The following is a 27906-nucleotide window of genomic DNA, read 5'->3' as shown; positions in this document are numbered from 1 at the left end:
TTAATTTTGCTCCTAGTTCTCCCTCCTTGCTTTGTGAGAGATACTGGGAGAGGAACATGTGGAACAGACAAAACTCTTCTTCCCCCCTTTTTTCCCCCAACCCACCCTTCATTCCAGGTGTGAGGGAGGGAAAATAATGTTTAAAAAATCCCAAACAATCTGTCTATTAGTTTGCAAACTACTTATTTGATAAGAATGTTTATAGACTTGTGTGTTAATGAATAAGGTCTCTGTGTTTAAAAATCGAGACAAGTCAAAGTTGAAGATGTAACTGCTATTTACTTTCAACAGCTTATGGTTAAAAGGGTGTCTTTGATTGTACATGTTACATTTTTTGTTTCAATACCTGCCAATTTTACTTCAGGCTCGTGGTCTCTGTCTATAGACACATTCAAGACTTCCAAATTTTAGAGGATGGGTTCCACCAGCTATGATGGCTGCTGAGAAATGTGTATCGCTTTCTTACAAGTCTCAGACCAGATCTTTTATTCTGTTATTTTTTTTTTACTTCTTCCCACTTAGGTTGTGCATCATTGAGCAATGGCCCCCTTCTTACGGATATCTTTCACCTCATTTGAGCTGGGACCTGTGCAGAATCAAGGGGAACAACTGCAGCCTTTCTGTGCTATCAAGATGAAGGAGGCGTTGACTACAGGTGAGGTTACAGATGGTGATGCTTTTCTGAATAGAAATATATTTTTGAGAAATACTGCAATTGCTCTCAGCCTGTGAAAGGTAATGAGTCCTTCTGTTCCTGTCATGCCAAGAACTTCAAAGTGAGCTTTTCTTTCAGAATGGGAGAAATAACATTTACTCTTGTCTCTATCCCCACCTTAAAACAAGACTTCTTTATTAGTGCTTTCTTGTACTGCAGCCAGAGCGCTCAGCACTTGGTAGGGTGGAGTCCAAGATCTCTAGTTTCTTACTTCACCACCAACACACAACTGTTCGTAAAATATGTGGTGAAGCAGCTGAAATGTCAGTTTTGCATGGGTTAAGGTGAGTTATGGATTTTGCATAACAAAAGTGTGCAGATGTTAAATCAAACATTGTTCTCTGCAGTTACGCAAGTGACAGACTGTGCTTGCAGAAGTTCTGCAGGGGAGAGAGCAGTGTAGTGGAGTGCCATGAAGATGGATCTGAACTGCAGTAGGTTTGAGACAACCATCCTCAAGTAGTAAATAATCTTTATCGACTTGGAGGATAGGTAATAATGAGAGGTGTGGTTTGTTGTTGTCGTAACTGAGGCATTTTGACAGAATTGTTTGCTTGGAATGACTTGCACCCAAGATTTTGTTATCTCCCTGTTCAGCAGTCTCTCAGCCTTCAAAGACTGTTTCTTCACAGAAACTGGACCAAAGGTTTATAATTTTTTGTGACATTTAGCTAGAATACATCACTGTAGCCAAACAGGATGAGAGGGAATTGCTGTACTGGGTTAGTACGGCAGCCATCTAGTCCTGCGCTATGGCTCTAGGGCTTTACAAAACATCAAAGAATGTAGGAAAGGGTGATTTTTCTTCTTCCTCACAACATGGTTAGGCTTTCCTCTTATTCTGGAGGTAAAAGCTGCATTTAGACTTTAAACACAAGGCACGTTGCCCCTTCTAGAAAATGTCACCAAGTAAGTGTGTTAAGCTCCGAAGAAGTAGTTTCGTAGTCTCTTGGGAGAACCTCTGAAAAAACAGTGTTGAAAGTGCTAGAATGTGTGGAGAGGTGGAAGTGGTCTAAATAAATCCACTTCTTTTTTTCAGATATCTCCTTTCGAAAAGTATAATTGTCCCCACATTTCTCCTCTTTGCTTGCATGTGTCTTTGAAGTACTGAAAAACGGGGAAGGAGAGCGCAGAGAACCTTGGAGCAGCAACTGATTGGGGTAATCAGGAAAAGAAACTGATGCTCCCATTATGAGTTTGACAAGATCTAGAATAACTTCTGTTGGTTTTGCATACTGAAACAGGATCAAGGAAAGCTTATTATATAGGAAGAAGAAAATAATTTGCCTAATGATTAGGCAGTAAGCCAATTTGCAAACATTTAAAATGTTTTGAAGACTGTTTGTAGTGTTAGCAGAGAAACAAAGGGGGCCTGAATACAGGAGGGGTAAGAACAGTGTTCTTCTGAAAGGCTGCTCTTTGCTGACACTTAAGTGTTCATTTGCAACCAGGCAGTGTGATCTTTGACAAATCTTGATTAGTATGATTTTAACTTCCACCCTGGCCATGTTGGTTTTGTAATTGTTGCCAGTAATTCAGATTACTTGTTTCAGTTTTACATAGGGTAAAAATGTGTGTAGTAACTGATCCAAGAGGATATTAACTGGGACACGGGAACAGGGAGAGTCCTGGGAATGGACTGAAATAGTTCTCTCCCCCTCTAAGAACCCTACAAATGGTATTACCAACTCTTCTGTAAACTGCTGCTTCTGCAAACCCTGAATTATCGTCAAAGGTTCTGCAAATAAGTGCAGTTTCTCATATTCCCGAGGATGCCCCCTGAAGCATGCCTTGTTGATGAAGGGGTCTGGCTTTAGCAACCCAAAAAACAGGCTAGTGTTAAAGCCTTGCTGTGCAGGCAGGCTGCTTTTAATTTCCGCTTGCCTTTATTGTCTGTCCTAATAATGTCTAAATTGTGGTTTTTTTGAGCTTTCCCAATATATTTTCACCATAATATTTAAAAATTCTTACATAGTTAAGAATACCAAGTACAGGGCTCTGGAAGTAGGTTTGCACTGATAAGAATTTGAGTTTTTCTTTCCACACAGTTCCCCAAATTCAAGATAAAAGCTTTTGACTGAGTAGAGGAGGAATGCTCAAGTTTGCTTTGAAATGGCAGAGGTCCTCAGGTGGCTGCTTCTGAGCATTTCAGAATGCCCTCTGGCAAGCAGGCTGATGTCTGCTGGTCAAAGGTGTAGTTTGTAATCCTGTTGTTGGCAGGCGTTCCCCAACACAGAAGTGCAAGGACACCATTCGCTGCTCTTGTTTGGCTAGCTCAGCACGATTGAGTGGAGTGCATTGAGCATGTTATTAATGAATGAACACAAACTTTGCCTTGAGTTTCCAGGAAGATTTTTCAATAAGAAACATCTAATTCTTCATTTGTTGAAGTGAATGTGAATTCTGTTCCAAATTTTAGGAGACAGACCACACTGCAGCTTCTTGGGGAAGGGTCCAACTGTTTAATGTGCTTTGCTACTGCCTTGGTATCATAAGAAAAGATTACACACTCAGGGGAAACGTGGATCATTCAGAGCTGGAGAGGCACTTACAAACACTGTTATTGCAGCAAAAGATCTTGATAAATAGCAGAAATTGTGCAGAATGTACAAAATTATATTCCATTACCTGAACACAAATGGGGAATAATTGGCTTGGCAGCAAATCACAGAGAAAACCCGGGGAGGTGGCATCGCGTGCCAGAGTCACGGTGAAGAGCTGGATGTGGTTGCTTAGGAGGCACTCTCATTTTGGATGTGTTGATGGAACTACCAAGAGATTCATATCTAGAAATATGCTAAAGCTTCTTATAGACTGTGCAGTCAGCAGCTGTTTTCTGTGCCTGAGGTAAGGACAGGAAGAAATTATCTTAACTGGTAGCAAGAGAGACTGAAGCTGTGCATTAGGCAAAAAATCCATCTAATAAAAATAGTGAAATACTGTGAAACTCCTAAGGAAGGACTGTGGAGACATTCCTATGGGAGGCTGCATAAATGTTACGAAAAAAAAAAATTTTTTTTGAGGCCCTTTCAGCCTTTTCCTTATTCTTTGACTACGCAAGGTCTGCGTGTGCTAGAGAGGACAGATAAGGCCTTGTAATATCCTTTAAAAAGTACCAATTGTGGCAGAGAGAGTGTACAATGCCAAGGAGAGTGACACATGAATAGATGTGAAATATTGGGGGTAACTTGGAAGCAGATTATTGAGATATGCAGCTTGTCTCTCAACCATCAGTTTCAATTTAGGTCAGTGTAAGACATCTCAATTTATCTTATAGCAGCAGGTATTCACTATGATCAGATGACATTGTGGAGACTGATACCAGAAAGCAGCCATGCAAAGATTGCTGTCGAGTTGTGGTTTACTAAGCCAGCTTCTGAATTCCAGAATGGTATTTGTCCCTCCTGGTCTCTCTGGCTGCATGTTAACACCTTCACTGCCTTTGCGTGTCCTGTTAGTCAGGGTGAGCTTTGCCTCCAAGTCATGAGTGTTTGAATTGGATATTTAAACTTGGTACCAAACACACTACAAGAAGCAGTAATTCTGCTTTTGGTTTCAAGACAAGGATTCTCACTTTTGACTTATTTTGTTGAGTTTAAGTACTAGATCTACATGATTTGATTTTACTGACTCTGTCCTTTTTCTGTGGCTTTCAGAGAGAGGAAAAACTCTAGTTCAGAAGAAACCTACCATGTATCCAGAATGGAAATCAACTTTTGACGCCCACATATATGAAGGACGTGTGATTCAGATCGTTCTCATGAAAGCAGCAGAAGAGCCATTATCTGAAGTGACTGTAGGTGTGTCGGTCCTGGCGGAGCGGTGCAAGAAAGGCAACGGCAAAGCAGAATTCTGGGTAAGGAAAAAGATTAATTCCTTAAACTTGCTGACCTCATTATGTTGCTTTCAAGCTGAACAGGTGCCTAATGCCTTTTAAACTGAGTGTTCCGTCCCTTTAGCGTGTGTGGCAGGGCTTGTAAGAATTATTTTAGCAGCATTTTTGAAATAGATAATGTACAATCAAAGTTCAAGAAATTGAACGTTGATTATCCCAGTTATCCCAGTAGGGTAACAGGGTTTGTGGGGACATGTGCACGGGTGTATGTAATGCAATTGTAGGGTTTGTTTTTTTTTTTCCCCTCCCAAGTTGTATTTACTGTTAACCCAGGGATACTTTGCTGTGCTGAAGTGAAGACTGAATCAGACTCTTTCATGCTTAATAGCTTCCTACCTTTTATGAAGGTAGCAGTTTAAGAATTAATGACTACTTTCTGAGCACAGGAACTGTCCTCAGCTATTGGCTTAAAAGGCATTTGTTTTTGCTGGTCTGTAGAATTTGGCACAGAAACCATGTGTAATGGTTTGAGGGGGAAAGTAAAATAAATTTTGATGATTTTCTGATTACAAGCAACAGTATTTGATATCTCTATGGTTTGTACTCTCAATAAACATATGAAGGATGGTGTAGACTTTTTCATTTAAAACTGGGTTCGTGTGCAAATTGAGTTTACTAATAGTAAAAACAAACCAACAAACTTCTTTGCAGAAAACAGGAAAGGGACATGTAAAAACATGAACTTTGACTGCGCTGAACTTTTGGGTAGACATCAAAGCAATGTAGCTTACTGGTCAAAGCAACAGAATAAAAGCCCCTGGTTCAGCTGCAGCAGTGAGATACGGAGGAGGGTTGTAATCCAATAGTTATTGAGTATTAGACTTTGATTCCCTAGAAAAAGCTGCTTAAATTCCTGAGAGTTTCAGTCAACCACATACTTCACTGTTGGTATCTTTCTTTCCATAGCTTGACCTACAACCTCAGGGGAAGGTGCTGATGGCCGTGCAGTATTTTTTGGAAGATTCAGGTAATGTCAACTGTTTATTTTCAGTCAGTTACGTAAAAGTAAAACTTTTTCTCACATTCCTTTTGTAGAACATAGGATGTAGCTCACCCAAAAAAAGTCACCTAATGTACTGAGTAGAATTTTCTGATTTTATTGATTTGTTTTGTAGGGGTTTTTTTATGGGAAGTCATGGCTGCATTTGTTAATTTCTGAATGCCTTTGTGCCCTGTATTGCTGTTTGCGTTTAGCCACTTTTGGGTCATTAATATGTCTGTCCTCATGTTTTGATGTGACAGAAAGATATATCAGTTCCTTTTTAGGTGCAAAGAAGTTAAATCTCTTGTTCTAGCTTATGTGGGAAACTTTTTGTGTGGATTGGGTAACTGGGTCTGAATTTCCTGAGATACAAATGTCATATTCATTCATCACGGAAACTGACTGTAGCAATGAGTGAATGGTTAAGTGTTAAAATGCAAATCTAGTCAGTGTTCTGCCGTATCAGTTTAAAAAGTGAACAACCCGTATATGTCAGAAATCTACACACTATTAGGAGACAAAACTGGGAGGTAAGAGAAGGTAGTTAATTATGAGAGTGGAAGCTTTAAGTACAGTAATAAAAACAAATATTTTGGCAGGGATTTGTGTGTCTGTGGAATTCTTTCATAAAGGAAATCATGTAAACCTTGCAAGTTGCTTAGCTAGTGGTAAAAAGTTTCCTGTACTAGAAGTCACAAAAGCATTATTTCTTGGGAATTGAACTGGTCTGCCTCTCGGTCTTACATGGTTTAATACCACGTGTTTGTAAATAGTAAATGGAAAGAGTAAGCAGTAAGTTTTAAAGCATTGGTGGTTTTTTTTCCCCCCATAGGGAACATGGTTCTGCTCTCATGGAACAAGTTAATTGTGAAGGTACCATACATTTTTGTACCATATGTGCAATCTGTGTAGCGGTTACTAGAAAGGCTACTAAAGATAGAATGTGAGATGCAGTAGGTGACATTTCAGAGTTGACATTTTATCTTTGCAGTGGAAAAAAAAACAAAAAAAAACAAAAAAAAACCAAAAAAAAACACCAGCCTATGCGCTCATTATTTTGGTCTCCTTTATGAAAACTTAACACTTCAAAGCAAAATTTCAAAAAATTGTGTGACTCTGAAGAGCCTGTAAGTAAGAGTGTTTCTCCAAAGGTCAAATGCTCTCTGTTTATGCACCAGTAATATTCTGGTTTGCATTCAAACTGTTGTGAGCCGTCGTATTAGAAAATCTTCGTCGTAATATTCTGGTTTGCATTCAAACTGTTGAGAGCCGTCATATTAGAAAATCTTCGTTTTGGTCTTTGTTGTGGCTTTCCCATGCAAGGCAGTTTCATGGGGCAGGGGTATGAGAACCTATCTATTTAATGAGACATACGGAATTCCACTTGTCCAGGAAACTTAAAAGTTTTTCAACCAAAACCATACAAAATGGACTTGAGTATTCTCAGACGCTTATTTGATGAGGCTGACACGGAGACATGAGGAACAGTAGAGATGATGTAAGTGGAAACCTTCCATAATTTGCTGTTAGCTGTTAGCAGGGAGGTGATATACTTGTGTGCTCTAAGCATTAAAATAACTGTACTTAGTTATTGATCAAAATAATTTAAAAATAGACACAACTGTTTCATTGCCTTTATTAAGGATTGCAGGTGGTAGTGGTCGAAGCCTGAATACCAAACAGATCATTAAGTCATGCAGTCATACTTTAATTGGCGAGTTAAGATTCATGTGCTAATGCTCTTGTTAGACCTTCTACTTTGCAACACCTTCCTGTTCACTTTCTGCTTTATAGAACATTACTCACCGATACCTTTTAGGTACCCAAACCACAGAGGCAGTGGAAACTCCCTTTCAAGGCATTTATGCATCTACATCTGTGAAGGAAACTCACTCAATCTGATATTTGCAGTGTTCACATCAAACATTAATACAATTTAACATACTAATCTTTCTCAAAATTATAGACTTCCGACACGTCACTATCTGGATATTGCTAAATAGGCAAACATGATTTTTTGCTCCTCATTGCACTGCTGTACATGTTTTCTCCAGTTAAGTTAGCAGATACCAGTGCTAGAGCAGAGAAGTTTGTTTGCGCATTACAAGGATGTTTGTATTAACTTCCATTCTTCATGTTGCTAAAACTCTTAGTTAATAGTTGAAAGCTCAGAGATAGTTCACATTCCTTCCTATGCCCGTACCATTTTGTTTTCTCTCTAAGTTACGGGGGCTACCTTTTGTTTGAAGATCTTGAAGCACTTTGCAAAAGTGACTAATTCTTTCTTTTGCTTGTTTACCAAACTAAAGCTGTTGGTTTTCAACCCTTCCTTCTAAGTAGCAAACATTCTGCATCTTGAGAAAACGGCTTTTCTCTGCTTTGATGGGAGGCAGCAGTATTGCGAAGTAAGCGTGTTGTTGCTCCATTATCAGATTTATTATTAGAGACAAATTTTCATGGAATAAACAGGTATTAAAATTGGCTCCATAGTAGGCTACACTGAGACATTTCTTTGTACATTCTTTTTTTGCAGAGTCTGAGCAGTTGATTCAGGGCTATATATGAAAAGTCTTCGCAGTCTTAAAGGGTTGTTTTTTCTTTCTAGACTCTGTAAAACAGAGACTGCAGAGCCCTGACTTAGAGCTGTCAAAGAACTTTTTTGTCTTCTGTCCTGTGATTTGAAAATAAGTTTATGCTGGAAATTAGAAGTTTTTCTTCTGATGTGTGAAACATGAGAAAACATTGTTTCTGCCCCTCCTTTTTCTCGTTGTAATATTGAAACTAGGTTATAATTTTGTAAAGCAGCTTTAGTTTTAGTAGGTGGGAGTTGCAATACGTTTAATGCTTTGCTTGATCTTTTATTCAAATATAGTTAATGACCTTATCAAATAAGAAAACCCAGGATCGCGGAGGTGGCTTGCTGTGCTGCTGAGTGTCTTGCGCGGTGTTAGCAGCTTTGGAGGCTTTGGAAGTATGTTTGGATGTTGTTTTTGAATTCTGAATTGCTGTTTTGCTGGCTTCAGCTTCCTGGAGAAAGGGTTTGTGAATTCTTTCCTTAAAATGCTGTTAGATGTATCAGAAGGTGAGTGATATTTGCATGTGAACTTCTGATATTTCAGGTACCTGACTGCTGGGAGAGGAGCAGGAACCAGAGAGCTCCATATATTTTGAATATGTTTTTCTCTGTGTGTGTTGACATGAGTTTGGGAAAGGATGAGATTTTAGAATTTTTGAGGCATCTGTGAAAAATGATAGAGCAAATAACAGATTTGCTATCACTGTCTGCATATTGTATGGGTCTAAATTAAGATTTGAAGCAAGTTTCTCTATGGATGAGGTGTGTTGGGGAAGGCTTGTCACATTATTGGTAAATAATAATGATGAGGGCTGAAAAGCCAGAACTAGACCTTATAATTGTAAATGGGGAAGTTGGTATGATTTAATTATTTAACAGAGAAAATACTATTTCTAGAAAATTGGCAGATGTGATCGTTATTAGTGCTTTAATCTGCATCTAAAAGTACAATTGCATCAATTTAATAAAAAAGTTTTCCAGCTTGATTTTCTTTAAGAATATCAAACATCTGCAGATGTAGTAATTTCATAAACACAAAGATGGCGGTATATTTGGTTGGTAAGGTAGCTAACATGTGTAGAGCTGAGAAAATTTGATATAGTTCATATGTGCACAAAGGGCGACTTTACTATGCCTTGGTAATTTAATAATTAAAAAACCCGTTTTCTAATTTATTCCCTCTTTTACCAAAAAAAAAAAAAAAGAAAAAAAAAAGAAAAAAAAGATATCAGGTATCTGTGCAGAGCTGTTAACCAAAAGTCTTAATGAAATGTAAAAAAAAATACTCTGTAGAGCAGAGCACAGCCCGTGTTAGCCCAGCAGCTCTGCAGATGGTGTGAGCACTACAAAGACTGTAGTGTGGACGTGGGATTTTTTTTCTCCTGGATTGAAAGGCAGGGCTTGTTAAAACTCTGGTGTTTTGTTTCAGCACTTTTCTAAAAGACCGTTGACTTCATTAATGTCTGTGAAAGACTAGCTCAGTAGAGATGTGCTGGAAGTAGCTGCAGAGCAGTCTGCCTCAGAGCTCTGCTGGGTGTCAGTCCAAACAGCAGTGGGTGCCGGCTCAGGGGCCGGGCAGGAATTCGTTCATTTATTCAGAGGAGCGGACAAGAAGCCCCCCATGTCCCATGGGTGTCCCAGTCTCTGCGCAGAACAGAGCGTAACATAATTTGTAGTTTTTCCTACCATAGAAAGTACAGTAAGAAATTTTGTCTGCAATACTCTTACACGTCGCATACATACCTCTATAAAGGTGCTGCTAAGAATTTGTAACAGTGGCTTTGACCACTCGTGCTAAAGCTTGGAGTACAAGTGTTTGGGGCCAAGATAGGTAATTTGAGATTACGTGCCAGCTTTGAGAACAAATAGTATTGGGTGGTACAATAGCTAATCATTGGTGTTGCTACTTCAATGTCAGCAGGGTAAAATCCACAAATACTGAAAATGGAGGAGTTTTTTTTTAAAAAAGAGCAAGATGGGAATAGTAATATTAATACTCTGCCTGCAAAGGAAACATTGTGATGATCACAAAACCAAAAATTATTTAACATAGCAAGTTCATGTCACAGAAATGTAGACTTTTGGGGAAATTTTTATTTCTGTAAATGATTTGTTGCAGTTTTCTTTGTAAAGCAATCCTCTCCAGGACCAGGTTAAAGAGCAGTTTTCCTCTGAGACAGCTCATACCAGGAAAAGTCTCCTTTGTGAGGAATAAGCTTTCCTTTTTAATGATTGCTCTGCAAGATTAATATTTTTCTTGACCCGAAGGCACACTTAACTTTCAAACAAAGCCAAATGCAAGGCAGTAGAACAACAGAAGAGGACACTGAACAGAAATGTTAGTGGGTTTAGTAATTTACTATAAAGTTTCAGGCAAAAACTTTAGGAGACGGCTCAGAAAATGTTTTTCCTGTCCCTGTTTGAAGTCCCAGTTCTCAGTTTCTGACAGTAGCACTGTCATGTTTCCTCTGTTCACAAACAGAACCGTGAAATGAGCAAGTTAAAATGAAGAATGAACTCTGAAGATGGTAAATATTTTTTCTATTCTTTCTTTTAAAAAAACCTAATATGGTTATTCTGGAGATTGTTTTCTTTGGTCCTTGAACTTTTGAGGTTCAGTTGAGACCATTTGACATCTCACCTTGAGGTTTATTACAGTTCAGCGGAGTCCTAGCAATATTGTCTTAGCAAATGTTTTCCAGACTCTGGGTTGCATGTTGTGTTAGTGGCTGTAAGGACTGTAAAATATGCAGAAGTTCTGGCACTGCAGTTAAATGGTGTATACAATGGTGTGATTACTGCACTGTCATTTCATGAGTGTGCTTAATGGTTTTTAATGAATGTACAGCGTGGAGGAGTTCTGGGTGTTTTTGTCAGATCTGCTGCAAGTTTTGAGAAGGGACCTTGAAATGCATGAACAATGTGTCAGTGATAAATATTAACCATGGTTCTCAATAGAGGAAATAGATTATGTTTAATGGTGTGTGCTGGGTTCAAAATGATTAATTTCAGGTCCAGGCTGCAGAGGTCACCTGGACTCTAGTTGCTGATTCAGCTGTTTTGTACATGGCTGTTTCTGACCATGTGCTGACCCAGGACAAGCATTCCATCTGTGGAAATCCTGGCTTGCTCAGAGGGGGAAGCAAGGGCTTTCCCTTTGTGTTTCTTCCTCACCCCCCATCTCCACCATGCATCCATACAGTTGTTGGGGTAGTTGCTTCCTTGCAATTGTTAACTCTCTCTGTATCTTTCAAATCAAGCCTCTTATTCCCCAGTTAAGTCTGTATTTGGCTGAACTTCTTAAAACTTTTCTGGAGCAATACACATTAAAGGTAATCTACACGTTACAGATAACTCCTCGCATGAGGAGAAGCCATGTCCTGTTCACCTGCTGAATCCTAAGCACTTGGTTTGCTTCTGTTACAGACTTCAGGGAGGCTTTTGTCCCTTAATCTGCTCCACCACAGGTTATCTCCTCAGAATGCACGCTATAAAGCAATACACCTTTCTTTGCTTTGTTGCTGTTACTGATTAGATCACCCTTATGAAGACATCCTCTTCACGCAGCACACAATATGAAGTGTTGCTCTCGCCAGCGCTGTTTTCCCTGCATGCACCTTTCAGTGTGTGGTTTCCCTGAAGCATTTGAGGAACAGTGGATGAGCAGGATTAAACAAAGAGACAGTACTCTTCTCTTTGCAGACTACAGCAAGCTGAAGTGCAGCAGCTGATGGGGGTTTTTGTTGGGTGAACTCAGTAGGCTGCTTGAACAGCAGAAATGAGTCCTGCTCCTGGAGGTGACACAGTGGTGTACATAGTGCCAGGGTGCCACAGTGCATGCTGTGAGCTCTTTTCAGGGGGAGGCAGGATGGGTTTTTCTCTGAACCAGATGGCCAGTTTCTCAGAAAAGTGCATTAATACCTAGTGGCAAAACCTGGGGACCTTTTTTGAGCTTTCTTTTCACTAGGATGCTTAATCTTTCCTTAATCTCTGAGCTGGTGTTGTCCTTTCTTTTCTAAGACAGTACATGCTGCTGCAGTCTGGCTCCATTTGGCTGCGACTGATAAATTAGTTCAGGGCACTCAAAAGGGTATCAAATGATAGATTGTAATCCAGGTTCAGCGGTCTGGGAGGGGAGAGGAATAAGGCTGAGACACGTTGACGGATATAACATCAGTGTTATGAGAGCGCATAATGGAAATGTCTAATTGAAATTCTTACTTGTCCTCACTGCTTAATGATCCTGGAGGCTGGAGGAAGCCCATCTTACAGCACTGTGGTCTGGTGGTGACTCAGGACGTCCTGCAGCACATCACCTGCGTTTCTGCTCTAGTCCTGCTTCAGGAGACACGGGGAGCAGCAGCAGGAAAAGGCTTCTGCTGAAGGAGAAGACCCTCCTTCTTCCAATAAAACATTCATTTCTCTTGCATGTAAATAATGATCCTGGAGGCTGGAGGAAGCCCATCTTACAGCACTGTGGTCTGGTGGTGACTCAGGACGTCCTGCAGCACATCACCTGCGTTTCTGCTCTAGTCCTGCTTCAGGAGACACGGGGAGCAGCAGCAGGAAAAGGCTTCTGCTGAAGGAGAAGACCCTCCTTCTTCCAATAAAACATTCATTTCTCTTGCATGTAAATCACATAATGTATAGGAGCTTATGTTTTTTCAAGAAACAACTGTGGTTGTCATTTCTCTAGTAATTCCTGCTTCTTCCTCTCAGCTCATTTGCTGAAGGTTTCTTCTGGATGAGCAGGAGAGGGAAGTGCTTGCAAACAGGGACATGGAGAGACCTTAGGAAGCAGCGCATGCATGTGTTTCACCCTCGTTGGACTGAAAGTTTGCAGAATGCAGGTGTAAAATAAATAGAAATACAAGTCTGAAAGAGAAAAACAAACTGAACTTTTTGGAGAAGCAAATACTAATCTTTGTAATACCTTAAAGGATTAAAAGGGTGTCTTTTTGTCTCCCCCTTAGACTGCAAACAGTCATTGAAGGATGAGGAGGGGACAGTAACTATGAACAGAAGAGGAGCTATCAAGCAAGCCAAAGTCCGCTACATCAAAAATCACGAGTTTATTGCTACCTTCTTTGGCCAACCTACGTTCTGCTCTGTCTGCAAAGAATTTGTATGGTAAGAAGGAAGCTTTGTTCTAATTCAGCTTCCCCCACCCATAAGGGCCAATTAACTGCAAAATTTACTTCAGGCATATTGAGACTAAACATGACAATTGTTATCCCCAAGAACTGTACTTCTTTCACATTAAAAAACAGAACTTGAACGTTTTTGCCACTGAAATAATTGGCAAAAGTTCCGTTAGCATGAGTGAGACCTGGCACGTAATCCAGAGCAGCTCTTTCTCAAGAGAATGGGATGGGTGGATCTGAGAAAATAATGCTCAAACTTTGTACCTGAAGTGGCTGATAGCAGAGTAAAGACTCACAGAGAGCAAGAAGCTGGATCCCTTTCATAGTAAGGCCATTTTCATACTAAGTCATATCAGGAGGATTTCCCATGTGACTGGAACCTTCTCTTTTCTGGGTTTCCCTCCTAACTTGTTAGTCTGTCGAAGCACACTTGCTCCCCTAGGACAGAGGATTCTTAACAGCAGAATTTAGACCAGTTTATTAATTGGAACAAATATTCCCATAGGCAAAGGGTTGATTGGCTGACATGGTAAAAATCAAAAAACACCTTTTATTCCAGCAGATGTGTGTTTTTGATTTCCTTCTTTATCATTTGTTTTTCAGGGGACTCAACAAACAGGGATACAAATGTAGGCGTAAGTTGATTTTTACCTTTTTCTTGTACTACCTTCCACGTGAATCTGTAGATCTAATAGTAACTGTTGAAAAATCTTTTGTAAATATGCGTGGCACAGGGCATTGTCACCACAGGTAGCAGTAGATGCTAAACATCAGTTTTGCACGATAACCCAAGACTGTCTGTTATGATTCCTACCTGAGTTTTTAGTATCAAGATTTAGACTTAGCTGTTCTTCTCATAAGTGTGTAACGCTCTGGAAAAGTTGCACTCATTAATGACAGCAGTTTTTGTGAAACCTTTTCTAAAATGAATTACAACTATTGAGGGGTTTTACAGCTGAATTGAAAAGCACTTTTGACTTAGCGTAGGTCTCTGTGCGTTACTCCAAAAAGCAGGGAGCTATCAAAGGGTAAAACTCAGAAGCATAATACTGTCCTTCTGTTACCAAATGCTGGTGGCGTTGCCTAGTGGAGGCAAGATTCAGTTTAGAAACAGAGTTTATGATAAAAGAAAATGGGGGGAATCAGCTTAAAAGAGATCATCATCTTGATAGAAAAGAAAGTTCTGGTGTATGTAGTATGATGGAAAGGGGTGTGTTTTTCACGTTACGCTATGAAATGCGAAAACCTCATCCTATCTATTATCTGATGGAATCTTTTTTTTTTTTTTCTTGAAGAATGCAATGCTGCTATTCATAAGAAATGTATTGATAAAATCATTGGGAGGTGTACTGGTACTGCAGCCAACAGCAGGGACACAATGGTAAGAGCTGAAACAATATATTTAGAGTGTAATTATGTAGTTAAACACTCCTGAACTAACAGAACCTTGTATAGAAACAGCCCGGTGCATTTGGGAGGTGCTTGGCTGTACAACCCAAGTTACTGTTTTCTCTTGAAGATTGTATGTGATGTGTAGTGGATGAAACTTTTGAGCAAGAAAAGTAGTAAAGAGCCCTGCAAGGGGGTGGGCAGTATTTGAGGGGCAGATTGTTTCCCTGGTAGACGCGGGATGTTAAGACTGGAGTATTCAAGAGAAAGTTGTTGCAGCTTTGTAATATCCAAGCAGTTTTCTGTAAGAAGCTGGTCCTGTTTTGGCTGGAATGACTCACCCCTCTCCCTGTCCTCAGTTTCAAAAGGAGCGTTTCAAGATTGACATGCCTCATCGCTTCAAAGTTTACAACTACATGAGCCCAACCTTCTGTGACCACTGCGGCAGCCTGCTCTGGGGGCTGGTGAAGCAAGGACTCAAATGTGAAGGTATGGAGGAGGAGGGAGGGCGGCTGGGACCTCTCCATGCTTTTCCCGTGTTCCTCCCCCCACTAGAGATTAACTGCTGCTACACGCTCTGCATTTCTATATGTGTTATATATAATGGATTAATCTCATCCACACATGGTTGAAAAAGCTTTTGTGCTAGAGAGAGACAAATAGGCACTTGGCTCGTGTGACAGCTCAGCCAAGGTGAGCTTCTAATGCAGTCAGAAAGCATGCTGCGGGGGTGTAATCTTCAGTATAATCAAAATTGCTACTTTGGGAATAGCTGAAATTTGGTGAGTCTGACTCACAGTAGTGCCTAAAAGTGTATTGAAAGTGTTTACTGTAAATACCACTTTTATAATTCTCCCACAAAAAGGCAAGATGATATTTATTGTAACAGATTTTTGAGAATAAAGTAACGATGATTGGATTTTTTGAACAATTTTTGTAGCCTTGAGATCATGGGAATAGCTGAAATTTGGTGAGTCTGACTCACAGTAGTGCCTAAAAGTGTATTGAAAGTGTTTACTGTAAATACCACTTTTATAATTCTCCCACAAAAAGGCAAGATGATATTTATTGTAACAGATTTTGAGAATAAAGTAACGATGATTGGATATTTTGAACAATTTTTTTAGCCTTAATTGAGATCAAGATTAAAATTGCAGTTTTATTAACAATCATAGATCCACGTCCAATTAGGTCTTATAACAAGGTTTCTGAACTGCACAGAGAAACAGCCCTTTTTGTTGCAATGTCAGACAGTATTTTCCTGATGCTGCTTGTATAACCGTTCTTACATTTCTTTTAGAATGTGGGATGAACGTACATCATAAATGCCAGATGAAGGTGGCAAACTTATGTGGAATAAACCAGAAGTTGCTAGCTGAAGCTTTAAATCAAGTTAGCCAGGTAGGTCTTATTGCCATTTGTCAGGTAATTAGTTGTTTTCAGACCATTTTGGGGTTTTTAGTTCATCTTTTCTGTATCGCTTTTATGGGGAACTGAGTTTGGAACAGAGGAAATGCAAACAGCTTTCTGTTTTTAATTTGACCCCTAAAGATGTCAATAGCCTCAAGTTGAAATAGGGGGGGGGGGGGAGGGGCGGGAAATCCCACATAACAAAGAATTTTTAAAAAGGCGTGTAGTTTCCTGAAATGCAACTTTGTTCCTCTGTGGTGCCACAATTATTGTCTCCCTTTCTGTTTAATTGTTTAAACAGTGGTATCATAACACTGAAGCTTGCTTTTCCATGCTTCAACTTTAGAATTCCACTTGAACACTAAAATTAAATAAATACGGAGAAATATACCAGATATTATCAATTTTTATTAATCTGATACATACACAAAGAAAGCTCGTCTAACACTATGTGCAGAATTAACACTGGCCCCACAGCTTACATTGTTCATCTCCTGCTGCAGCATGACTGTCTCTTGTGGTCAACTTCTGACTTGCAAAAAAAGATTCAGACCCAAGCTCTGAAGTAAAACAGGAGAATATATCATAAAAGCCAACAATATTTCCTCTGAGATGAGTGTTCCTAAGCTTTCACTGAATACTTATTTTGAAAACAGTGAGAGCTGTTGTGCCAGCTCTTTCACGGCACAGAAGAGCTTGATCTTTTCATTACTAAAATTTGATCTCAGCGATCTTTCATATGTAAGGTTTGTTTCCATGTGCTAAAGACGGATGTCACACACAGATACGACTTCAGCATGTCCAGTATGACAGTGATTCCTGTTTCCTCTTTCAAATGACCATACATCCAAGGGGACATTTCCCCCCAGTTTAAATTCTTCCTCCTGTGGGTTCAAACTATCATATCTTTAATAATTTTGCAATGAACAATACAACATAGACTGCTCAGGAATTTGAATGATCTATTTTCTTGCAGTGAAGGAAGTAAAGCAATTGCCTGATCTGAAGCTGTAAATAATGTGGCTAAATAGTCTATGAACCAGACTTCCTAAGAAAAGATTCATACTAGGAGTTAACTAAAAGAAAATCTTACACTGCCATCATGGTACATTTAACAGCTATTGTTATAAGTATTTCTAAAGTAATAGTGCAAATATAATTTCAAATTTTCCTTCCTCCTCAGAAATCTTCACGAAGGTCCGATTCTGGATCTGTAGAAAGTGTTGGTATTTATCAAGATTTTGATAAGAAACCTAAAGCTCCAGGAGACACAACAGGTGAGAAAAGCTACAATGTTTTAATTGAGCCATTTACCTACCAGACTACACAAGCTAAGAATTTAAGTAGTTATTCATTCTTGCCTTACGTTAGATAATTTTTTTTAATAAGCACTGTTAAAAAAAAAGAAAAAAATTATTTTTACCTACTAACAGACACACAAAATGCTTACATAACTTCAGACAAATACCTGTAGCTTTTAGTCCAGGAGCATACCCACCTTTCTGAGAAATGCCTGCTTTACACCCTGTGATGGAACTGGAGGATTCCTCAATGACCAGACATGCACGTGCAACACTCTGCCCTCCCTCCTGTAACTGAAATGTCACGCACATTGTTAATTATCTTCGTTTGTTCACAAACCATTAGAAAACAATGATAAGTGCCATCTATTTTAGGATGTAAGTAGCCAAAATACTGCTTGAGGATTGAATGGCTGAAATAGTTTCAGTACCTGGAATCCTCTCTCTGCAGGTTCAGAGTAAGGTTTTGTATTTTTTTTTACTATTACTAAAGCAATATTGTTGTATCTAGCGTTGCATAAGCTAACCTCTGATAAGTTATGCAAAAGTAAATGCAACAGTAGAAGTAACTTTTTACCAGATGGAAATCACTAGGCTCAGTAACAGATAACGAGTGGTTTTGGAGTGGTACAGGACTTTATATATTCATCCACACATTGAACTAATTCTTTTGAAATGCCCAGTAAGAAAATTATTTTTATATTACTTTTACTTTATTATTTTTATTTTTTTATATTACTTATCATACTTGTTCCAGTTTGCCAGAACAGAGGGGAAGAAAAAAAAACCAAACCAAAACCTCTTGCAAAAGTGGTTTAGCTTAATGCTAAGTCGTGCTGCAGTCACTGTGATTCATCCCTGGGTTATCACAGAAGCTGGGCAGCTTGTGGGGCATGGTATCATCTCATGATTATCATCAGTGTCTTGTTAGTGACCCAGCACATCTATGCAGCAGAGGTCAAAAAAAAAAAAGTTAATAATTTTAGGCTATAATCAAGATCATGCTGTATGATCATGCTTCTTAGCCAGCACTGGGCATAAATCAGATCTTTTTATGGCCTCTCTGCTTAGGCTGAGGGACCAGGCTATTAACAGAAGAAAAATAATTTGTTTACAAGCAGTGCTTGTAAAGCATCTTTTTCTCAAAATTATGTATCTTAGTCATAGGGGAAATTTAGGGCCTTTGATTTTTATAATCCCTAGGTATCGCTTAAACCCAGCATCAGAAGCAATCACAGATTCACTTCAAATTCAAAACTATCAAGTACATTCATGTAATTTGAACTTTGTTATGAACTACAGGAGCTGACCCTTATGTTTAGATTCACCAGTATTCCAGCATTGGTCAGTACTTAGTGGGGGATCTGAGTCACGCAGTATTTCTGCACATATTGAACTTTAAACTCCCTCTTTCAATTAGCAGATAGCAGCGAGTACGATAAACTCTGGGAAGGAAACACAGCCAAGACAGCATCACGAATTGCAAGGAGAAAATTCAACATAGACAGCTTTGTCTTCCATAAAGTACTAGGGAAAGGAAGTTTTGGAAAGGTACGTAACAAACTGATAGAGCTTAAGGTGACTGGCTCGCTTGGTCTCTACAAGGTGCTGGGCTATTTTCATTAACCAGAAAAGTCTCACAGCCACTTGGGCAGATGATCTTTTAACAGAACAGCCGTTTTTGTCAGACACTAGAAATTCATCACCTGAATCTCGTCTAAACTCAACAGTGATTCATAACGTACAAGTTTTTCAGTTATTTAGTATTGTGGTGGAGGCATTGCCCTTTATGCACCACAGTGCAAAAGGATATTTTATGTTTGTACCCTCTGAGAAACAGCCTCCTAACGCTGCGGTGCAGTGGCAGGGGGAGATGCAGGAAAGCAGCAGAGATTCCGTCTGCTGTTGCCTGTGAAACTACAGCTCTAATGAAGGAACAGGCTTCATATCTCTTCTGTTTGTATCCTCGCAAGACGTTGACAGAAAAGCTGCCCTGGAAGCTGCTGTGCCTGTGTAACACATGGTCCTTGGACACTGTCTCCTCATCTCTATGCCCAGCAACTTCACCTTCCCCAGTCTCGCTCATCTTTCCCATTTAAGTGGGTTTTTTTAATTGTCACTGTACCTCCTATAAACACCTTTCACTTTCCCTTACTCATACCATCAGCAACAGTCTTTCCTACCTGTGCTGTGATCTTATATTTCTCCTAGGTTCTGCTTGCTGAGCTGAAAGGGAAGAATGAATTCTTTGCTATCAAAGCTCTGAAAAAAGATGTGGTGCTAATTGATGATGATGTGGAATGTACAATGGTGGAAAAGCGCGTCCTCGCTCTGGCATGGGAAAATCCGTTTCTCACACATCTTTACTGCACGTTTCAGACAAAAGTAAGGAAAAGCCCAATGGCAACAGCAACGCAGCAGATGTAACATTTCAATGGATGGTGTTACCAGCAGTCACGTGAAAGTAACTTAGTGATGCAAGAATTTAATTTCCTTTCAGTTCACAGGCCTTGTGGAAAGTAAATACGAGTATGACCCCCTCATACACTGATGAGAACAGAACGAGATCAGAAAAACATCTATGTGCTCTGGAATAAGAGGCAGTTTAATTTAAATCCGTGCTCTTAGCCTTACCTTCGGTGAGGGGAAAAAAGATGACTGTCACAGGTAGAAGGCAGTAAGTCTAGAAACCCAGGGAATACAAGATCAGCTGTTTGGCTTTGCAGTACAAGACCAGGCTACTCAAATCTGTAGGAGCCTCATACACCTTCAGAGGTACATGAAAGAAGAGAAGTATGCATGAGAGGAGGGAAGTGGCTGTTTGGTCCCCAGTAGGCACATCACCACTTCACATGTGGTTGCAATAACATCAGTAATTTTTCCATTCTTTGGTTATTTGCGAACAGGAGCATCTGTTCTTTGTTATGGAGTTCCTGAATGGGGGAGACCTGATGTTTCACATACAGGACAAGGGGCGTTTCGATCTCTACAGAGCAACGTAAGTCCACAAGCCTTCAGTCCCTGTCTCCATGAATTATTTTAGTCTCTGTGGTTTTACTGCTTCTAGTTCTGCACCACTTACCTGCACTCTTTCACACAAGTTTCCACGGCTGATGATTGAAAAGGTATTTCTAAGCACTGGTTTAATACAATGAAGCAGCTCACTTAATGATGTTTGGAGTTAGGTTTTCTTAATTTACGTAGCAGTGTGATGTTTAACTTTATGGGATGCTTGTACCTAGAGATGCTCAGTAAACTGCAAAATGAGCCAGCACTGAAAAGCAAAAGGTACAGCTTCAGTGTCCCTTAGGACAGTAGTTGGATGGAAACATTGGAAAACAGCATGAGAAAAAAACCCCAACACTTGTATTACTTATCAGTATTGCTAAGTTGACATGATAGCACAGAAGGGTAACCTGCACATTCCGCAAGATACTGGTAAAATGGGTAAGCACTTTGCAAGTGCAACTGCATCAGTTACCTATGGCTTAGAGATCACTGGAGCTGAAAACTTGGAAGGTGCAAAAATGTTCTATTATTGTTACTTTATCATCATTCTTTAGTTTTAGGTCAGTTTCTACCTCTCTCACATAAAAGCATGAGGTTTTTAATTGTATCACTGAATGGGTGCATGCAAGACCTTAACAGCAACAGCGCAGGGCAGTGGATCTGCCTGTGAGCCCCAGTGCTGCTGTGTAACCAGGCTGGGAGATCACTCGCGTTACTGTGCGCTGTGCTAAGGAAACTGGATGGGATCAGAGCAAGGGGTCTGGCAGCAGCCGTGGCTGGGCAGCAGCCAGATTTATAGGTCAGAGCAAGCTCCCTTCCCACCCTCCGCAGCAAAAATCTGGACAAAGCCCCACCAGCTTAAGCGTCCTAGCAAGTATCTGTGCATCTGGCAGCACCTCCTGGCATCCTCTGTACGTATTTCTGAAGTGTTGGGTCAACATTCATTCTGCTGTACAGAAGTGGAAATAGTTTTATATTTGTTCAATTAAAAAAAAAGCTTTTAATTCTTTTTGGGGCAGGGAGAAGCATTTTTTTTAGCATTTTCCTTCATATCCTCTGGATTATCACCTCCTTTTTTGAGGAGAATGCCCTTGAAGTGATGCTAATTTTACTGTCTGCTGCAACTGCCAGGTGCAGAGGGAGATAGGTGAGGTCTGTTTCTAACTACCCATTAGTGCCTAGTCCCTCCTAAAGCAATCCTGTGAGTACTGAGCTCCCAGTAGCTGCCTTTCAAAAAGCACGTGTGCATCACTAAAAACACACAAAGACCATGTAAGGGTAGAAAAGGGACAGTGTCCTAATGGAAGTGCAACAAAGCATTAAGACAAGTTGCTGTTGTGTCCTCTCTGCTGTTTGGCGTTGGATATTACAGAGGTGCAGGGAGGGAATTGATTTGCAGATTACAGCATCCAGCTGTACAAATGCAGGTGTATCAGTAACAAGGGGAGTGTACAGTACTACTCACTCCATGGAAAGATGCATGTGGCAGCTCTTCTGGCCAGCTGCTTTGGTATGTTTTAACCGAGCACGACTGATTAAAAGATGTTTTGTTCTTTTCAGGTTTTATGGAGCTGAAATTTTATGTGGGCTACAGTTTCTTCACAGCAAAGGCATTATTTATAGGTGAGTACCAAATAGCTCGTGTGGGACCTGTGAATTGTCTTAGCACTTGATGCATCTCTTTGAATTACTGATTGATGGAAGAAGTAAAAGCTGGCTGTCAGAGATCTGATGTTATTCCAAGGGCATTAACATGCCTGAGATGTATCTATAGCTGTGTGTCTTTTCCTTGGCAACCAGAATGATGGAATGTTATTTATGTTGCACAAAAGCGGCTTTGTTTCAGTTATTTTTAAACACTGCCTTCAAATCATGAGTCTGTTTAGTTTGGAAGCAAGGGACACGGTCCTTGAGGCTATCAATTCCTACCGGCCTTGGGAAAACCACTGAGGTGAAAGTCATCTGCTTTTGCCTTCCCTATGAAACCACTGATGCTTCTGCCTCACCAGCTCGAAACATCAGGGGCCAGATCCTGATCAGCTGCTTCTCACTGTAAATACCCACGCCATAAGAGATCAGAAGCATACTTTTTAATGCAGTTTTTCCTCTCAATTTCCTTTCTCCAGCCTTTCCACTCCACCCCCAGCTCTAAAGCACTGTTTGGTAACTGCTTGCTCAGGTAGCTCTTACCTCTGTAACAAACAGGTACGAGGGGTAATGCCTGCGTGCTTAAGAACAGGTTACACAAGGTAACTTGGGTAAATGTGCCCCAAAACGTCTGGTATGTCCATCTGCCTTTATAGAAACAGGAAACCTTTCTTGGAGCATCCATCCTGTAAAGCACTTTCTGAAGTTAGAGACAAAAAGTTTCACAAGAACTATTGGTAAAGAGGATGAACATTACAGGTGTTCTCCTTGGTGAAGAAGATGATTCCTAAAAGCCCACCTGCATCTCAGAGAAGACAGCCGTAACTCAGGAAGGTACTTAATGTACCCAACTGCATTCCCACTGCCTCCAGCAGGTTTTTATACAGGAAAGGATCAAACTCCAGGATTTGTTGTCATCAGCACATCCTCCTTCAATCCCAGATTTTCTAGATAATTTTTAGACTTGCTCTTAAGTTTCCCTACATTAAATTAGAATGTTCCTGGAGGGAAATTTCAGAGTATGAAATATTTTCATAGAAATGGTACCACTTTCCAACAAGACACCAGCAAAACCAAAGCTATTTTTATTTTTTCCCCTATCTCACACAGGATGGTTACCAGTATAACCACAGAACATGACTGGAGCAGTTTAGGTAGGCATTGCATGTAAGTGTACATCCATACAAAAGATTTTAGAACTTGTAGCTAGGTAAGTGCAGCACCCAAAGTTACCACGAGTGTTCCCCATCTCAGATCTATTCAGTTTACTCAGGTGAGCAGCAGCTGGTATCCCAACATGGATGGATTTATGGCGCGTTGCGCTAAATCAGGGACTCTTGGTTCGAGCTCACCTCACCGTCTGAGCAGTGTTAAGTAGCTGATACTGGGAACTGAAGTTACAAAGGAGAAAAACAGCCCTGTTCTCATGTAAAATTTTGTGCTCTATTCAAGTCTTTCTTGGTAAGCAGAAAGCCGTTCAGTTTCTCTTCAGCCTGCCCTCCTTGGTATGTGCTTTTGCAGCCAGATGGACAAAAAATGCAACAGAGTCAAAGGGAGGGAATGTAGCTTTTGGAAACGGCTGTTAAAAAGCTCTTATTTGATTGAATGGTATTATTCTGAAAAAAGACATGAATAGGACACTTCACAGAGCACAGCCACAACACATGAACCCCCTTGTGCTGTAACGAGGAAAAGGTCACAGGTAGTATTAAACGCTGGGCAGGCTTCAGACATGCCTGCTCCTGCCAAGTGCTCCAAGGATCCAACAATCCTCCCTTTGAGGCATGGAGCTGGTGCAGCCCTGTGTCGGCTGGCGGGGCATTAACTCAACCCTCCTTCCAGAAACAACAGCAGCACTGGGTGTGCTTTTGGATCAGAAAGCAAACGTTAAGGATTATAATATATACACCTCAGCCTCTCATTTCCTCTGACAAGAGAGAATTCTTCCCTTCTCCCTACTGCCTTCAAAGTACAAAAGTACTATTTTGTAGATATTGTGTTGACGGATGATGATTTTCTTGAAAAGCCTCTTTGTATGATGCAGGGTAGGTCTTTATCAGTGCAGAAACTGCATGCATCTGAACACAGAATCACAGAATCACAGAATGTTAGAGATTGGAAGGGACCTCGAAAGATCATCTAGTCCAATCCCCCTGCCGGAGCAGGACACCTAGATCAGATCACACAAGAACGCATCCAGGCGGGCTTTGAATGTCTCCAGAGAAGGAGACTCCACACCCTCTCTGGGCAGCCTGTTCCAGTGCTCTGTCACCCTCACTGTAAAGAAGTTTTTCCTCATACTCAAGCGGAACCTCCTATGTTCCAGCTTGAACCCATTGCCCCTTGTCCTATCACTAGATGTCACAGAGAAGAGCCTGGCTCCATCCTCCTGACACTCACCCTTCACGTATTTATAAACATTGATTAGGTCACCCCTCAGTCTCCTCTTTTCCAGGCTAAAGAGACCCAGCTCCCTCAGCCTTTCCTCATAAGGGAGATGCTCCATTCCCTTCATCATCATCATCACACACACAAATGACTTGTCCGTAAAACAATTTTTTTAAACATTTTTTTTGCAGAGACCTAAAACTGGACAATGTGATGCTTGATAAAGAAGGCCACATCAAAATAGCTGATTTTGGAATGTGCAAAGAAAACGTTGTTGGCGAGAACAAGGCAAGCACCTTCTGCGGGACCCCAGACTACATTGCTCCCGAGGTCAGTATGCCACTGCCACATACTGCAGGGATGGATTTAATACACCGATGTTAGAATGGCCCTTGGGATTAATAATCCTTTTGTAGACTGATAGTACAGAAATGTAGAAGTCTAGTTAGCACTGAAAAAAAAATAAATCTCAGTTCTCTGTAGAAGGTACTCAAGATTTGGAAATACTCTATAGCTGCAAGTTTAAAAAAAAAAGTTTCTGAAATGTTAAAATGTTCTGGTTTTCAACAACTAGTTTTCCCTTCTGCCTTTACAGCTAGCACACACATGGAGCTCTCACAAAATGAATATATGGCACTGCAGATGGTGAACAGACTTGTGCCCATGCAAACAACCAAAATTCAAAGCAAAAGCAGCTTCTAAGGGGAATCTCACTAAGTTAAATTTTCCCGTGTTACAGCTGGGTTTTAGCTGATTTGCAAAGTAGTCCCAATAAAGTAGTTAGCTTTTAAAGCTATAAATGATGTCAAAGTCTGTTTGGTAGCAATCTACTTTTCATTGCTACTTGCTTCTCCCTTCATCTTGTAGTTTTCAAGTATATGGCTATTTAAAGTTAATGGAGAAAAATTGTGCATGAGAGCAAAGACCTGTCCCCTGCACTGTCCATGTTTCCAGAAAGAGCAGCCAAGGCTAAAACCACAGCTGTGTATCTGTGTCAACAATTTGTCAAATAGATGGATTTTTTTTTCCCCCTCCTAAATATCCTAGTTATTAAAGAGTCTCACTTAAAATCCCTCTCCTGTTTTTTGGCACATATGGCTGCTTTTTACTAATTACTTGTATTTCTTCCTCTGTACTTCTTCTGTGGAACAAGATCCTGCAAGGTTCAAGGTACACGTTCTCTGTGGACTGGTGGTCATTCGGGGTCCTGCTGTACGAGATGCTGATTGGACAATCCCCGTTCCATGGGGATGATGAAGATGAATTGTTCGAGTCAATCCGAGTGGACACCCCTCACTACCCACGCTGGATTACCAAGGAATCAAAAGATATATTAGAAAAGGTAGGACTGATGATCAGTGTGTGGGTCACAGTGCTGTGTTTGTCCGGGGAGGGACAAATCTAGGCTTTTACAAGGAGCTGTTTATCAGCAAGCAAATTGCTTTTACAAATGGAAGATCAGGTCACCCTCATTACTACTGGTCTCTTTACTGTTAGCAACTTTTGTTCCTTCAGCAGAATTACCATTATTCTTCCCGTGCCACCTACCTTTTGAGCAGACGTAAGGCTTTACTGGCTATCTTGTCTTGCAGCTATTTGAAAGGGATCCAACAAGACGACTTGGGGTCACTGGGAACATCAGAGACCATCCTTTCTTCAAAACCATCAACTGGACAGCGCTGGAGAAGAGGGAGGTGGACCCTCCTTTCAGACCCAAAGTGGTATGTGGGTTGTTCTTTGTTTTGTCACAGTACTGCAAATGTCAGCCTAGGGGCAAGGAATGACTTCTCTAACTTGCTCCAACACTACTGGGATTTTCTTCTCACATTTTAGAAATGAGACAGCAATGTATCAAAGCCCATTGTTCTTGGATGGTTCCGTTATAAAAAGCTGCGCTATATTCCTCCACCTGCCCTAGAATCATCCTATTCAGCCTGTCTTCCCTGTGCTCTCTCACAGAGCTCCTTTACTAATATAATTATCAGGAAAATCAACTAATAGTTCTGATACCCATTCTACTTAAATCTTTAGACCACTGGAAAAATACAATGTTTTATATGTCTCAGTGTTAGAAATTGTGATAGTTTATTGTATTTTTCTCTTCTGTAATGCCATGTGGGAGAAGGACCAGTAACGGGGTACTCACTTGGTATTTGCTCTTTCAAACTCCTCCAAGAGTCTCCAAGAGGGCAAAAAGATGTATTCTCTGTACTTTTGGACTTACAATTAATTGTAATGTACATGCCTGATGTTACCTTAAAAAACATCTAAAGAACAGACCATGCATTACTTCTCATCTGTATCACCACGGGATGCTGCTGCTTCATCTCATCTCGTTAAAAACCCAAACGAGGTTTCCTCCACCCTGTTACGGATACAGATAAATGATGTGGAGGTAGTGCAGTCTCTTTAAAGTGTACTTACCTACTTGGTGGAGAACTGTCCCGTTCCAGAACAGGCGTCGTGCTGCACATTCCCACAGCAGTGCACTCTGGAGATGTAAGGATCCTACAGACAGTAACCTTTGGAGGCGCAGAGTGTAAAACACGGTCTTTAGTAATGTGAATTTTTATTAGACATACACAAATATTTTATCCAGACACAAAGCAGCTGCAATAGGGTAAACATTGCTTCTTTGCTCTGAAAAAGTACAGACCGTAACACATTCTCAGGAATTTAAAAATTTTGGTTAACGGCAAGAAACGTTGGGCTTAAATGTAAGTGCTGCATTGCTTTTGTCAACAGAGAATCTTTAGGTAATTCTATGAAACGTTATCACAGATCCAGGTGGTTCTCCGAAGTGACCTGGTGCTACTTGTTTTCAACTAACAATAAGCAATTGCCCAGTTAAAATCTTACAGTGCTGTTAAAATAGGCAAAAACTGAGATTTTTCTCTTGGAGGGGTGGGGAGGAAGGAGGGAGTTCAGGAAATAACTTCCTTTTGTATTTAAGCAGTTTGTTCTGGAAGAAATTACAAAGTTTGTCTCAAACTCTCTTCCCTCTCTGTTTACACAGAAGTCAGCAAGTGACTACAACAACTTTGACAGAGAATTTCTGAGTGAGAAGCCAAAACTGTCCTACAGTGACAAAAACCTGATCGAGTCCATGGACCAGTCTGCATTTGATGGATTTTCTTTTATTAACCCTAAATTTGAACAGATCTTAGACAAATGAGTCTCTGGCCAGACTCAGACTAAAGCAGAGTTAAACGTTATAAACTGAAAACTCCCACGTGTTACATGTTCCAACGATGTTGTCGATACTTCAGACTAATACACAGTAGTGTGATTAATCATGTCCAACTGTGGATTTATTGGCAGTGTTCTTTTATGCATGGGTGGGTTTAAGGTATGTGAATGATGTGCATTATTTTCTCTATTTGGGAAAATGTAAATTCTGTTTGGTACTTGAATGTAGTTATGTTATATATATATGCTGTATATTTTGCTC

General features: G+C 40.3%; 1 protein-coding gene across 3 annotated transcripts; it reads left to right on the top strand.

Annotated features, from left to right (window-relative positions):
• Positions 1–524: 524 nt before the first annotated feature.
• Positions 525–27906, top strand: PRKCD (protein kinase C, delta). 3 transcript variants are annotated; one of them, XM_010082234.1, is made up of 17 exons: positions 525–655; positions 4372–4571; positions 5517–5577; positions 13141–13297; positions 13915–13946; positions 14607–14692; positions 15060–15189; positions 16001–16101; positions 17294–17387; positions 18835–18962; positions 19623–19796; positions 20318–20409; positions 21981–22043; positions 24647–24785; positions 25609–25797; positions 26048–26176; positions 27472–27906. In XM_010082234.1, the coding sequence occupies exons 1-17, from the start codon at positions 541–543 to the stop codon at positions 27628–27630; spliced, it is 2049 nt and encodes a 682-aa protein (XP_010080536.1). In that variant the 5' UTR covers positions 525–540; the 3' UTR covers positions 27631–27906. The 3 variants fall into 3 exon arrangements, with proteins under 3 accessions (XP_010080536.1, XP_010080535.1, XP_010080534.1); XM_010082233.1 differs by having other exon boundaries at positions 18832–18962; XM_010082232.1 differs by having other exon boundaries at positions 17294–17404; positions 18846–18962.

This window comes from Pterocles gutturalis, unplaced genomic scaffold, assembly GCF_000699245.1.
Source record: "Pterocles gutturalis isolate BGI_N339 unplaced genomic scaffold, ASM69924v1 scaffold18124, whole genome shotgun sequence".
In the NCBI taxonomy this organism is placed as follows: domain Eukaryota; kingdom Metazoa; phylum Chordata; class Aves; order Pterocliformes; family Pteroclidae; genus Pterocles; species Pterocles gutturalis.
This window is presented reverse-complemented; position numbering and strand designations above follow the sequence as displayed.